The sequence below is a fragment of the Branchiostoma belcheri genome, unplaced genomic scaffold, assembly GCF_001625305.1.
Source record: "Branchiostoma belcheri isolate BF01 breed outbred unplaced genomic scaffold, Haploidv18h27 scaffold25, whole genome shotgun sequence".
Lineage (NCBI taxonomy): Eukaryota > Metazoa > Chordata > Leptocardii > Amphioxiformes > Branchiostomatidae > Branchiostoma > Branchiostoma belcheri.
Window position 1 is genome coordinate 1,660,809 of NW_017803854.1, and position 13,697 is coordinate 1,674,505.

Below are 13,697 nucleotides of genomic sequence, written 5' to 3' on the forward strand. Positions count from 1 at the left end.
GACATGAAAAGATATTGTCTGCAACATGCAATATTCTGGTACAACGTTGCTCAACAAACAGAAGCAGTACATTCTGCCAACTTGCTACATACAATTGCAACTACATTCTACACCTACATAAAGGTACATTTTGTAATAACATGTCCCGTCTCTCCCCCCAGAGTGGGCATGGTGTTTGCGTTCCTGTGTAATGATGCCCTGAGCACGTCTGTGACCCAGGCCAACACCACCATCTCCGGGACCTTCCAGAACGTCAGGAAATACTTCAACAATACCAAAACTGTAAGTGTATAGTGTGATGTCGTAAGACTAATTTGCTATCTTTTTAAGTTCTACGTAATTCCAGCTTTTAGATATTTGCAACGTACAGAAAACATTCAATTTTGTACTTTGGTTAGTGGAAAATGTTATGATGAACTGAAGAAGTCATTAAATACTTAATATGCATTGTGTAATTTTTCTCTAATTCGTATTCTTCTACCTACATTGAATTTTCGGAAAGAAATTGCTCAAAGAGGCACTATATGATATCTAATTTTATGACTGTATGATTTATTATTTCAGAATGAAGTAAGCTATAAAAAAGTTTTCCTCAAAACATGGATTTCATTTTTGAGTTGGACCTGTAACGCCATTTCTTATTTACAAAATAGGCCCACATTTGGGCATCTTAATCCTTCCTTCACCTGGTTATCAGCAGCCTGCAGACATTCTGTGTTAGCAAGGAATTCTCATGCACGATTAGAGACAAAGTGAGCTGCTTTCTGCTTGAGGACAGTTGTTTAAGGTCTGTCCCAGGAGTTTAACAAGTCAGCCAAACAGACCAGCACCTCTGTCCTCACAGTGTCTGATGACAGAGGAGCCATTGTCTAACTGTAAGACTAGCAGAACGTTTGCTGACGTAATCTTGACTCTAGAAAATCCCTGCTATCTGACACTGATATATTTTTAACACTTTACAAAATGTTCATTGTCAAGTAGTTTCAGTTTGGTTATACATGTAAGTTACCTCTCATGAGTGTTAAATGTCATTGATATATATTACACAGCAGTGTTCTAGCCAGCATACATGTAACTTTCTGTTATTTGCCGCTTTTAAAGAAGGACAAATATTTTGCAAAAATTGGCATAAAGAGATATGGAAAGTGATGTCATTAAAACTAAGCTTAACAAAATTTGGCCTTCAAAATGCATTTCATTTGTGAAGGTGAAACTTTTGGCACATTTTGATGCAATGTATAATATGTCAAACAAGATTGAGATGATGGAAAGAAATTCTGCCTGGCTAGAGCACTGTTACACAGACAATCAGAATTCATTAGTGTTTTGGTTTAAAAAAAAACCTTTTCACCTTTCGCTTTGTTTTTGCAGCAATTGGACTACATTGTGGACCAGTATGACACCATGTCAGGGGCAGTCAACTATGACCTGGACAGTAAGTATACAGTAGAAGGTCACTGAACTCAATTGACACACAAACCTTGAGAATTTGTGTCATATTGGATGTCATATTAGCTTACAATTTAGTTTGTGGGTCCAAAATACTATTTGGTATGATAGGACATTACCAAAAAGGTACTGTAGTTCTTAGAAGTTGTATTCAAAGCTTCAGGAAGAGACCTTAAGTCAACAAATTTCACCCTCCAAGGGTTTCAAAGGGGGAGCAACTTTGCCAGACATCTCACGTGGCGCGGCGTACAATAGGCTCTGTTTACACCAAAGCTAATCACTGACAATTTGTGCATCAATGAAAACAAGTCATGAGCCATTGGAAGTGTTTAGGCAATAGGAAAAGCAAACTTTCTAAACGCCTTGTCACCACCCTAATCTGTTGTGCATTCAAATGTGTGACCCGTGATATACAGCCCTGTAAGTTCATTTAGTTTTAACGAGAAAAATACATGTATGTCTTAAAGAGATCTCTAAAGCATCATCTCCCAGTATAATGCACTACTGCATATGTAAACTGTCTGTGCATACCTGGGGGTTTTAGATCTCTTAAACATACTACTGTTTTTCAATGTGGTGGATACTGTCAAATACATAGCTGATAAATGTTAATGGAGGTTATTACTCAAGAGTCTGACTATTGTCAACCTGGGATGTAAGTAACATTTTAAATGAAGAAACTTTTGCTGGATTTTCCTTTACACAAACAGTGACAATCAATGAACCTATTTCATTACCAACTGTTAAATAACTATAGGGCACAGGAGCCTATAGCAACATTAAATTTTACACTGCCAGTTTTATGGACAAGTACAAATTACGCTGCTCATGTTTAACTACCATATAAAACTGACCACACTGTTATTGAATGTGCAGATATTGACCAGACCCTGGGAGTGGCCGTCCGTGAGCGCCTGAGGCCAGAAGTGGGGACGGCGGTCAATCAACTGGTGGACATGATCAACAGTAAGTTTTCTATTATGAAGTTCATCTGTGTTGGTAGTAATCATACTAAGGCCTAGGAAAATAAATGTTGTGTTTCCTGTTTCCCGACCGACCCTAAAAAAACCGCCGACCCTAGACTTATTTTTGTGTGGACCCCTGCATATTGCTGAACCAAAACATTTGCACGACGCTACCGAGAGAATCGCTGTCATTGGTGGAACATCGGGCGCCCCGCTAGCGTTTTGAAGCCGTGTAAACAACGCTTATTGTCTGATTTGTTTGTAAAACAAAGCCCTCGACCCCGAAAATAAGTTTAACAAAAAAGCCGATACGTTTACGAAACCGTAGAAAATTCGCTATCGACGTAAAGCACATGGTGGCCGCAAGTCCTGAATCTCAAAAATCGGCAACGCGGCAGAAAAAATGCCTGGTCCATTTTAGCGATTTTTACCATAAAAATAACGTATGTGGTTTATTTTCCCTCTGGTGTTAGTTTTTAGGTCCCGAAACCCTTTAAAAAAGTAGAAATTTGCCGGCAAATCGGACGGCCGAGGTGGGGAGGGCGCCTGCATTTAGAGCTGCGTGACCCGTAAAGTCAAAGGTCATAGGGCACGCGTATTGCGCAATCATCGTAAATTGCGCCGATTTAGCTAATTTTAGGGCGTTTAAAATTGATACAATCACATTATCGATTTTTAGGAAAACATTGGGATAGAAACCAATCAAAATTTTGCGCTGAATAATATTTTTTTCTTCAGATTTTTTTTCTTCGGAAGTTTTTTTCGTCAGAAGTTTTTTCCTCAAAAGTTTTTTTTTCTTCAAAAGTTTTTCTTCTTCGAAAGTTTTTTTCTTCAAAATTTTTTTTCTTCAGGCGTTTTTTCCTTCAGAAGTTTTTCTTCTTCTGAATCCACTAACTTTGACCAGACTAGACAATGTACCATACCAACCAATTATTATGTTGAAATATTTGTACTTAATTGGGCTTGATTTTCTATCTCTTAAGTTAGACAGATTTTCAACTCAAGTTGCAGGAGAAGGCTACAAACTGCATTTCAGAATGGTACGTATTGAAATGCAACAGCTTCTCCTGCGCGCTGCGTAGGGCGCAAAGTTGGAGACCCCTGAAATATAATATTGCACAATTGATTTTTCAACTTGTTCTACTTAAATAAACACAGCAATCAGCAAAGTCTAAAAAAAATAAAAATAAAAAATAAAATAAGATAATCCCTACCTACCGACCCTAATTTTTTCAGGACCGAAACAGGAAACACAACATTTTTTTTCCTTGGCCTAAGATGTTGAACTTTATTCCAACGCAAAGACTACACAGAGATCAAATTTTAAATGACCACTGTTGCCTTCATCATGATGATTAATGACCAATCACTTCAAAATTACAGTTACAGACACGTGACCTTATTCAAACTTTACGGATATGACTTTACGGATATGTGATGTCAGCAATTGATCAGGGATCAGCAATTGTGCCAGGGAGTTTATATTGTCCACCGTCTCTGTTAAGTGATGGCTAGAGCTTTCTTTATCTGTATAGCCAATATGACCGCCCTTTGGTGTAACACACCAGCTTTCTACCAGTCCCTCTGGCTTTCCTCAGTAGACTGACCCAGTGAGACTTGTCACTTGGCTTCTCTGAAGAATAATTTTCCTTTCCCTCTCCCCTCCCCCCAGCCGTGGAGCCTACAAAGATGGCGCTCCTGGAGGTGCAGAGAGCTCTGGGCCAGCTGCAGACCGGCGCGCAGGACCTGAACTCCGCCCTCGCCGACCAGAGAACCACCCTTAACAACACCCTCAACTTCTGCGACCCGACCGACTCTGTCTGCGTCAACCTGAGGAACGAGGTCAACCAGCTCAGCCCTGGGGGAGACTTCAGCGCAGTGAGTACTCTACGTCAAATTGTACCTTTACATTTCAGCATTGATGTAAGCGTGCATGTAGTTAATATCAATCAGTAACATAACGTCTGACCCTTTCCAAAATCATACACAAAAGTAGTTACTCAAGCAACTGTATATCTTATTACAATGTACAACTTAACGTATCATGAGACTTCAGTGCAGGGAGTACTCTGTTTCAGATTGAACATTTCAGCATTGATGTATAGTTGATCTACATGTACAAGTAGTTTATATCAATCAGTAACATAATAATGCTCTAACCCCAGTGATTGAATGAGATGTCCACATACTACAACAGAGTAAGTGTATTGACTCAGTGCCCCCTAGGGGCGAAGTAGCAAAGTGCACATGTGCAAGAGTACAATGGCAGGACATACAACAGACTGTATATTAACATTCTTATTCTGTTTCTTTTGTTAACCAAGAACTTAAGCTTGTATAGAAATTTAGCATGTACCAATATCTGCATGTAACATAATATAATTCACTCACTCTTACTGACTCTGGTTTAGCACCTTTGCTAATTTTATTTAATAAAGCCAGCTGGCATTAAGTCGTGAACATCTTTTGTGCTTCCATCCTCAGCTGACCGATGTGAACACAGAGCTTGATGCGGTCAACACCCTGCTGTCTTCATACGACATCCCAGCAATCGCTGACATGGCGAACAGCGCATTCGAGGGGATCCCCAACAGAGTCCAGAACTACTCAACCGACGTCGTAGCAGGTATTTTCATCCACTAAGATCTTTTTCTGGAAAAAATATGATGTCGTTAGGGTAAACATGGTGTTTGGTTTGTTTGTTTGTTTGCTTGGTTGTTTTTAAAAAGTCCAAAAGTGATACTGTACATATATAAGGTCGGCATCATAAAGTTTTTATTTTATTTTATCTGTCATGTGTTTTCATCTCTTTTAAAATCTCTCCAGAAAGAATAGCTTTGTAGACAAATGTGTATCAGGCTAATGGAAAAATAAAGTATCCATTGCAAGTATCCAAGTATAACTGATCTCCTGTTGTTTACAGATGTGAAGAAGCTACTGGCAGACAATAAGGACGTGTTCGCCAACCTGTCAGCCAGCCTGGATGGACAAGTGAAAGTGGTAAGGCCACAACATACAGTACTGAAAAAACATGTTACAAATCAGTTCAAAATTAGTCAGTTTTGAAGAAGCATATAGAATATTCAATATTCAAGTTTTCTTGAACACAACCAGTAAAGTCTCTTACTTTCTTAAGTTTTGATGCTTGTCAGACATCTTCCTCAGTTTCTGACTGGAGTGTTGCTTTTCCAAAGAAAACTTCAATGTTACACCAACCTGATGAAATTATTTTTGGACAAATACAATATTGTCTGTTCATCCTTTTCCTTACGCTTCCTACCCTTTTCTAATGTGAAACAACCTCCAAAATGTTTGCCCATAGACAAAGCCAAGAAACATGGTCTTGCATGTAGAAGAATTAATTTTGTATTTTTCTATTCCTCAGATTGCAAACAACACAGAAGTGTACCAGGATGTTGCAACTCAGTACCTGATGAAGTTTGTTGTCCCAAATAACATGTACAGGTAAGATTTCTGAGAAGATCTACGTACATGTACACATGTATACTCTCTAATGGAATACATTGTACATGTATACTCTTTAATCTAAAGGTGGTACGCAGATTACAAGTCTCTGATTCTTGTTGAGACATTATTTCTTTGTTTTTCCCGTGTATATATGAACGAACGAATGAATGAATCTCCAATTTCTTGTTCCTGAGATTTTTCCCATGTGTTGTATTTCTGGTGTACATGTAGGTTTGAAGTCTGTTTTCCTGTTGCTAAGATATTTCCTGTTTGTTGTATTTCTCCCGTAGGTGGTACGCAGGTTTGGGTCTGTGTTGTCTGGTCCTGCTGGTGGTGGTGTTTAACCTGCTGGGCCTGATCTTTGGCCTGTGCAGCTACAACAGCGACCACACCCCCACCACTCGCACATGTGGGTCAACCACCGGTGGAAACCTGCTCATGTCGTAAGTAATAACTTTCACAGCAATCCAAATTATGTGGGTCTGTATGGGGGGATCCTGGGTCTGATATTCAGCCTGTGTAGCTACAACAGCGACCACACCCCCACCACACGCACATGTGGCTCTACCACAGGAGGGAACCTGCTCATGTCGTAAGTATTAATAAGAATTATGTGGGTCTGTATGGGGGGATCCTGGGTCTGATATTCGGCCTGTGCAGCTACAACAGCGACCACACCCCCACCACACGCACATGTGGGTCCACCACCGGTGGAAACCTGCTCATGTCGTAAGTAATAACTTTCACAGCAATCCAAATTATGTGGGTCTGTATGGGGGGATCCTGGGTCTGATATTCGGCCTGTGCAGCTACAACAGCGACCACACCCCCACCACTCGCACATGTGGATCAACCACTGGAGGAAACCTGCTCATGTCGTAAGTAATAATAAGAATTATGTGGGTCTGTATGGGGGGATCCTGGGTCTGATATTCGGCCTTTGCAGCTACAACAGTGACCACACCCCCACCACTCGCACATGTGGGTCCACCACAGGAGGGAACCTGCTCATGTCGTAAGTACAGTCAAACCTGCTCAAGAAGGCCACCAGGGGACAGAGCTAAACTGGTCTGCTTGGACAGGTGGCCCTCTTATGCAGGTTGCTTCATGCTTGTGCTTATGAAAAAAAAGTTCCAAGACTGGTGGTTGTTATGGCCATGTTGCTGGCTTGAAAGGTAGCCATGTGGGCAGGTTTGATTTTAATCACTTCCACAGAAATTCAAATGATCTATTTTCCAGAGAGGTTATATTTTTCAAATTTGTGAAAACTGTGAAAAGTTTGATTTGCAACAAAAAAACACACACACACAAGTTGTCATCAAGGATGTTTATAGGCAAATGATTGTACAAGCTATAAGTCAGACATAAGAAACTTACTGTGCAGTTGATTTGTGATCTGCTAGGTGGTGCTCACACAAAGCCAACTTTTTTTTTTAATCCCAGGTCTGTTGGGTTTGCGTTCCTGTTCTGCTGGCTGTTGATGCTGCTGGTGACCATTTTCTTCCTAGTGGGGTCGCCCATGGAGCGCTTCGTGTGCCGACCGCTCGAGACACAGGAGATCTTTGCTGAGGTAAGTGGTTGACAAGGAATGCAATTCACCTTTCTTTCTTATTATCTCATGAAAGTTAGGTGCTTGTACCTTGTACCTTGTACAGTGCCTTACCTTGAACAGACTGGGGGCGTCACTACCTCAAGCCTGTACATGACGTCACGTGACAGAGATCTGACTTTACCAGGTTGTTGAAGAGACAGAGTGCATCTCGAAAACTCCCCACAGTAGCAAATTCGTTTTGTTGAGTGTACTGTTAAAATATTTGTCAAAATATTTGTATCATTAAGCATGACTTGAAAATATTAATGGATATCTAGAGACAAGGCCAAATGAATAAGGTTTACATGAGTTTTACTTATACCACTGCAAAAGTATTTAAATTTTGGCATGTCATTCTGAATCTTTTCACAGACCATTGACAAGCCGTACTTCCTGAAAACACCGCTAAGTTCCAACAACAACGATACCCAGTCGGGAACCCCGGCGCCCAGCCCCAAGTACCTCCTGGGTCAGTTGCTCCTGCAGGATGACCAGATTCCTCTCAAGGCAGGGGACATCCTCAGGTAAGGAGGAAATTGAAACATTCATACAGGACAGTGAGACAAGCTGTAAGATTTCCTTTCCAAGCCTCTGGCCACCTGTATCCATTTTCCCTGATGGTACACCAAGTCTATTTAGGCCTCTGGTTTGGAATGGGGTTAACCATTACACGCCTGTCAATTAAAACATAGGATACATAAGGGGTTTTTCTTTGCACAACAGATAACTTCTCTGCCCTGCTTATGTTTTGATGCTCAGGGCTTCTGACTGAAGCGCTGTTTCTTGCTGCTGTATGTAGCCGATGTAGGTTGCGCTTTTGCCACAAAAGTGTAAGACCTGGGGCCCTTACCATCTGGTAAAAGGCATGACTAAAAGGAGACTTGGAAGTTTTTTTACCTGAAAATGAGAGTTAATGGACAAACACACCTATTTTTGTGATATTGCTGTTACAAGTGTCAGCTTTTTTCAGTGTGGAGGAAATAAACAAAACTTTTAAAACAACTTGTTTTGCCTGCAGGAACTGTTCAGACAACAAAGGCTTGCTGGCTGTGCTTCAGCTGGACAGGTACAGTTTTGGAGGCACCGACACCTCCGACCTCCTGGACCAGATCAACAACATCAACATCGATGGTGAGGCATCATAAACCTAGACAAGTTAATATTCTGTAGCATCAAAGAGTCTATTACTGTTAGTGTTATTAGGTGACATTCAACCTTGCTGTTCTTAGTGTAATGTATGACTGTGACATTGTACATACATGTACCAGCATAATTCATTTCAGATTCACTAAGTCTGCTAAGTGGTATTTTGACTAAAATTTTTAAAGTTGTCAAATTTAACAGGTAAGATATTCAGTGCTCTAAATACAATATTTTTTATTTCCGTGCATATTTAATGCTACCGTAAGGTTTTTTGAGTGTTTCAATTTTGCATTCCAAAGAAGACTGAAGCGCAAAACCACATATTTGCGGTGTCATGACTTTGCGGTGGAGAGAGACCATGAAAACCAAGGAAATAAAAACATAGCAAATATCTCAATATTTACAGTAAATGCCGAACCCAAAAGTTGTTTCAAGTTTGTTTGTTTGTGTCCACAGACCAGCTGGATACTCTGGACGTGGATTTCTCAACGGTCAAAGTTCTTGACCAGGACACCAGGGACAGCATGACTGACTTCAGGGACAGCGGAGTGTCCAACATCGACTTTGATGCTTACTTAGCCGAGGTAAAGTAGCAACTTTTCTTTTCTATGGGCTTTATCACATTTATTGTTGTGTGGTTGTGTGGCACAAGGGTAGTGAGTGTTCGAGCCCTGACATGCCACTGATCTTGTACCCTTGGGAAAGGCACTTTACACAACTTTCCTTACTTAACTCGAGTGAAAATGAGTATTGTCCTGTATTTGTTTTTATTTGTGGGACACAACACCAGCAGCAGCTGCCTGTGTCCCACATGTATTGTTTCCTACAATTTCATTAAATCAAATCAAATCGTGCAGGACTCAAAGAACATTTTTTGTGCCACCTGCATATTTTTTTTTGCTGGTTTGTGCAGGTGAAATTGTATTTTTTTAAGTTTAGGATAGACAGTTTTATCACAATATTATCTATATTAGTATGAACATTTTGACAATGTCTTTTCACAGGTGAACAAGGGTCTGACTCAGGTGGACCTGCCTACTTACGCCCAGGGCCTGAGAACTGCCGCTGACAACTTCCAGGAGGGATCAAATGTGGTCAGTAAAACAGACAGTATCTGTCTGTATCTGTACCTGTAGTGGTGTGTCTGCCCTTCAACATAACACACCAGTTTTGTAGGCACATGGTGCAGCGGCAGCTGGCTCTCCATATTTGTCAACCAAAATCCATCCTGAGTAAAACAGACAGTAGCTCCATATTCACCAACCAAATTCAGTTCGAAACAGTTACTGTCCTCCTGATATACTAACTTTTATTTAATGTATTCCATTTATCTTTTGTGATAGTAATTTTGTAATAGTTACTGTTGTAAAATAGTTTACAATCATTTGCAATACAATGTTACACATACCTGTACACGTGACACTGTTTTCTACCTCCATGACTGAAATTATGTCGTATTTGTGACGCTCAGGAGCACAGCATTATTTTGTACCTTGTTCATTTTATGTCCCTTCCTCAGATAAATGGAGTCAGAAACAATGCCGACAGGATAGACCAGCTACAAACCACCAAGGTGGTGCCCCTTCTGGATGATGTGGTAAGTACAAATGTAACTTCTTTATCATTGTTCATCTATTTTAAGTACTAAGTACCTAATACCAGCCCAGAAGAGAACAAGAAGTAGCCATGCATTCAAGTACCAGAGTTATCAACCAAGGATTGAGGTGTTCAAGAATTCATTCTTTCCTAGAACTATCGCAGAGTGGAACTCACTGTCACCAAGTATAGTAGGGGCACTGTCAATAGATAGCTTTAAACAATGTCTAGAGCTAGAAGTTCAAGGGTTAGGTGTAACAAGTCGATCGGTGTAATATAGCCAGCTGCCGCCGCGCCGCGTGCCTGCGAAGCTGGTGTGTTACGCCGAAAGGCGGTTATACCGGCTATACAGATACAGATACAGTCAGATATTCATCCATCAATCAATCAATGAGTGATAGTTACATATTTTCCAAGTTAATAAATTGGTGTTTTTCTTTCATTTTTCAGGACAAACTGAAGACCAACATCCAGCAACTCAAACGGACAGTTTCAGATCTCCAGGTGATTTTAAACTCATACCAAATTGAATCATTGTCTACAACTGTATATTTTTCTTTGCTTGTATATACCTATTAATAATAAAATGTGGTATCAATGAAGAGGTTCATTAGTCACTTAAGATTAACAGTTCACATGTTTCTACCTTTGAAAACACTAACTGATTGGTTCTACATTCAAATCAAAATGTGGTATGTTTTTACAATGGGCTTCTGAGTACTTACTGAGTATTTTGTTTCTGACAGACTTCGATTGACGCCCTTCTGGCATCAGCACAAAATGCAGAAACCTACCTCCAGACCCAGGGTGGAGATGCTGTCAAAGATGTAAGTGGCAAATACTTAAAATGTTTGCAATAGTTTTATTAACCCAGTGACCTCCTATATATGTACCTTGAAATCTTGACACCATGAATAGGTGTATATATTTTGTATTTACTACAGTAACTGTACTACAGAATTTTTTCAACTGAGAGCTTCCATAACTGCAAATTCAAAGAAATTCTTGTGAAGATAAAATTGATTTGAGGAATTATAATTCAAGGTATTCATAGTGCCGTTTGTATTGGATGAAGAGATGACCTTAATCTGAAGTATCATGTAGTAGTAAAAGTGGCCTGTAGTGCGGTGAAGTTCAGAAATAAGTTCAGGAAAAAAACTACATGTATCTGAATGATTGAATATAAAAAGTAAGCTGCAACATTTTCAAACACTCCATGCTACATGACTGTATCTTTACTCATCTGACCATTGTTTGTTTGTTTGAATTGTTTACAGGAAGCCAAGACGTATGCAAACCAACTGTTGGGATATGCACAACAGTATGCTGACTGGATCATGGTCAGGGTAGGGATTCTTGCATCACTTCCTCACAGTTTAAGTTTCTACCTGCACCTATGGTGCATAGACTTACCATTTTGTAACCCTTGGGCCACACAATTGTGCAATCTCTACAACAGGGGGCTAGTCCACTAGTAGTGCTGTGTGTTTAGTATCTCTTATACTCTCATGCACCTAAAGTATTAAGTTGCCGCCTTAAAAGGAAAATGTTTTCTATATCTAATATATAGCCAGTATAACAGCCCCTCGGCATAGCACACTAGTTTTGATTATTATGGCAATCTACCTACCTAGTCCCATGACCGACATTGGTCGTCAGGGGGACAAGGCAGACTTTGCAGAGATGGTGCCAGACTATCCGAGCAGTAGAACAAGATATTCTACTATTGCAGCTAGAATGGTACATATCAATGATTTTCATACCTGTGACTGTGGATTCAACTTTCTCTCTGGTCATCCTTCCAGTTCAATGAGGATTTTGGTGGCTGCAAACCAGTCAGTGATGCCTACCAGTCTGTCGTACTACTGCTCTGTTCATACTTCCTGGATGCCTTCGTAAGTTTTGTTGTTGTTGTATCACAAGTTCTATTTACAATGATGGATACAAATGCATATATTTTAAAAGTTCATCTGTGGTGGTAGAAGTGATTATGAAACAAGTTTGAACTGCGATTTCCAACACAAGAAATTGGACTCATAGCCAAGCAAATTGTAGCTGTTTCGTAATAGTGTACAGTAGTATAATGGTTTATTCACACATTTCATGACATATACATATACATGTAAAAGTCATGGCCTTAGTGCTTACTTGTAGACTGTTCTTACATTGTATATCTTAAACTTTTAGAATGTTCAACCTCAGAATATCAAGTCTAAAAAAATCATTACAGTTTAAAACATTGATCATGCAATGTCTCTTTACTCCTGACTTTTTCTCATGCCTTTTCTGCAGAACGGTTTCTGGTTTGGTCTGGGCTGGTGCCTGCTGTTCTATGTTCCCTCCATGATCTTCGGAGTCAAGCTGGCCAAACACTACAGGAGGATGGACTATGAAACAGGATATGATGAGTGAGTGAAATACTTATACTTCTACATAATACAGGACAAAGTGCCTCACGGCACATCGCTTATATCGGAAATAGTTTAGCTGTACTTTTTTTCAAAACTTAGAAATATATTTCAATGGTAGCTCTTAAATTTTTTACCCCAGAAGTTTGTTTTCTGCATGTGTGATAAGTTTTTGGATATGCCTATAATAACATTAGTAGTGGTTGGTGTTATACATGTAAGTATATATGAGAACAACATGTCTGTATCTAACACAGTAGACCTTTAGCTGTGTGCAGGTAACTGAATGGTTACATAGAATGTAGCATTAGATTTATACTTAGTCTACGTATGAGTTTGTCCTATATCCTTTCCATCGCCTGCTCCCCAAACTGACCAACTCACCATTTGTGTTGTCCACAGCTACGACTACCGTTATGAAAATGTGCCGATGTCCAAGTGAGTGACAGTTTAGTAACTGACCTTTAGCATACATGTAGTTACTCATCTTGTGTTACCTTCATTTATAATGATTATTAATGTTTGATTATAAGTAATTTTTTGAATAAGAATACATGTAGCTGTTACTGTATACAGTACTGTATTCCTTAAAGCTTTTATGTGTAGCAAGGAAAGAAGTAGGTTGTTCAATGCATACATTTTGTTGAGAGCTGTGTTGCCCTGTGGCAGATTAGCTACAGGACTACATTCAAAGATTTTATTATTGTCATATTATTATCAAGGTTTTGACATCTCTGAACAATGTGAATTTATTTTTTTTAATGGCACTGAAGTTGCAGTTACATTTTGCCCAATTTTTTTTTGTCTCACCACCATGGAAAATCTAACTACTCTTTTCTTTCTTTTTTGCATCACTGGAAATTTAACATTTCACACATTTTTTTCTTTCTTTTTTTTTTACATAATTCACGTTAACATAGAAATTGTCACGTTTTTTCATACTTGCAGTCTGAATGTCTCTATCCCTCGGGTTGAGAGAACAGGCTTATGACCAGGCAAGCACTTGTGGATTTTTTTTCTGTTTTATGTTCATTTTTCCATCCCCCCCCCCCTATCCTGGGCGCCAGCTTTTTTAGC

General features: G+C 39.6%; 1 protein-coding gene across 6 annotated transcripts in view; it reads left to right on the forward strand.

Moving 5' to 3' along the window:
* Positions 1-13,697, forward strand: part of LOC109471442 (prominin-1-A-like) — a 49,673-nt gene that overhangs the window by 25,089 nt on the left and 10,887 nt on the right. For 4 of the 6 annotated variants that reach the window (XM_019770755.1, XM_019770756.1, XM_019770758.1 and 1 more), the window contains exons 4-23: positions 162-282; positions 1,372-1,435; positions 2,326-2,415; positions 4,087-4,292; positions 4,899-5,040; positions 5,338-5,414; positions 5,800-5,879; positions 6,173-6,325; positions 7,326-7,452; positions 7,846-7,997; positions 8,492-8,604; positions 9,073-9,200; positions 9,621-9,710; positions 10,136-10,213; positions 10,663-10,716; positions 10,959-11,039; positions 11,490-11,558; positions 12,018-12,107; positions 12,505-12,620; positions 13,023-13,058. In XM_019770755.1, the coding sequence (XP_019626314.1) occupies positions 162-282; positions 1,372-1,435; positions 2,326-2,415; positions 4,087-4,292; positions 4,899-5,040; positions 5,338-5,414; positions 5,800-5,879; positions 6,173-6,325; positions 7,326-7,452; positions 7,846-7,997; positions 8,492-8,604; positions 9,073-9,200; positions 9,621-9,710; positions 10,136-10,213; positions 10,663-10,716; positions 10,959-11,039; positions 11,490-11,558; positions 12,018-12,107; positions 12,505-12,620; positions 13,023-13,058 (2,067 nt within the window). Of the gene's footprint in view, positions 1-161; positions 283-1,371; positions 1,436-2,325; positions 2,416-4,086; positions 4,293-4,898; positions 5,041-5,337; positions 5,415-5,799; positions 5,880-6,172; positions 6,326-7,325; positions 7,453-7,845; positions 7,998-8,491; positions 8,605-9,072; positions 9,201-9,620; positions 9,711-10,135; positions 10,214-10,662; positions 10,717-10,958; positions 11,040-11,489; positions 11,559-12,017; positions 12,108-12,504; positions 12,621-13,022; positions 13,059-13,568; positions 13,616-13,697 lie in introns of all 6 variants that reach the window. The other 2 variants (XM_019770760.1, XM_019770757.1) reach the window with 2 other exon arrangements.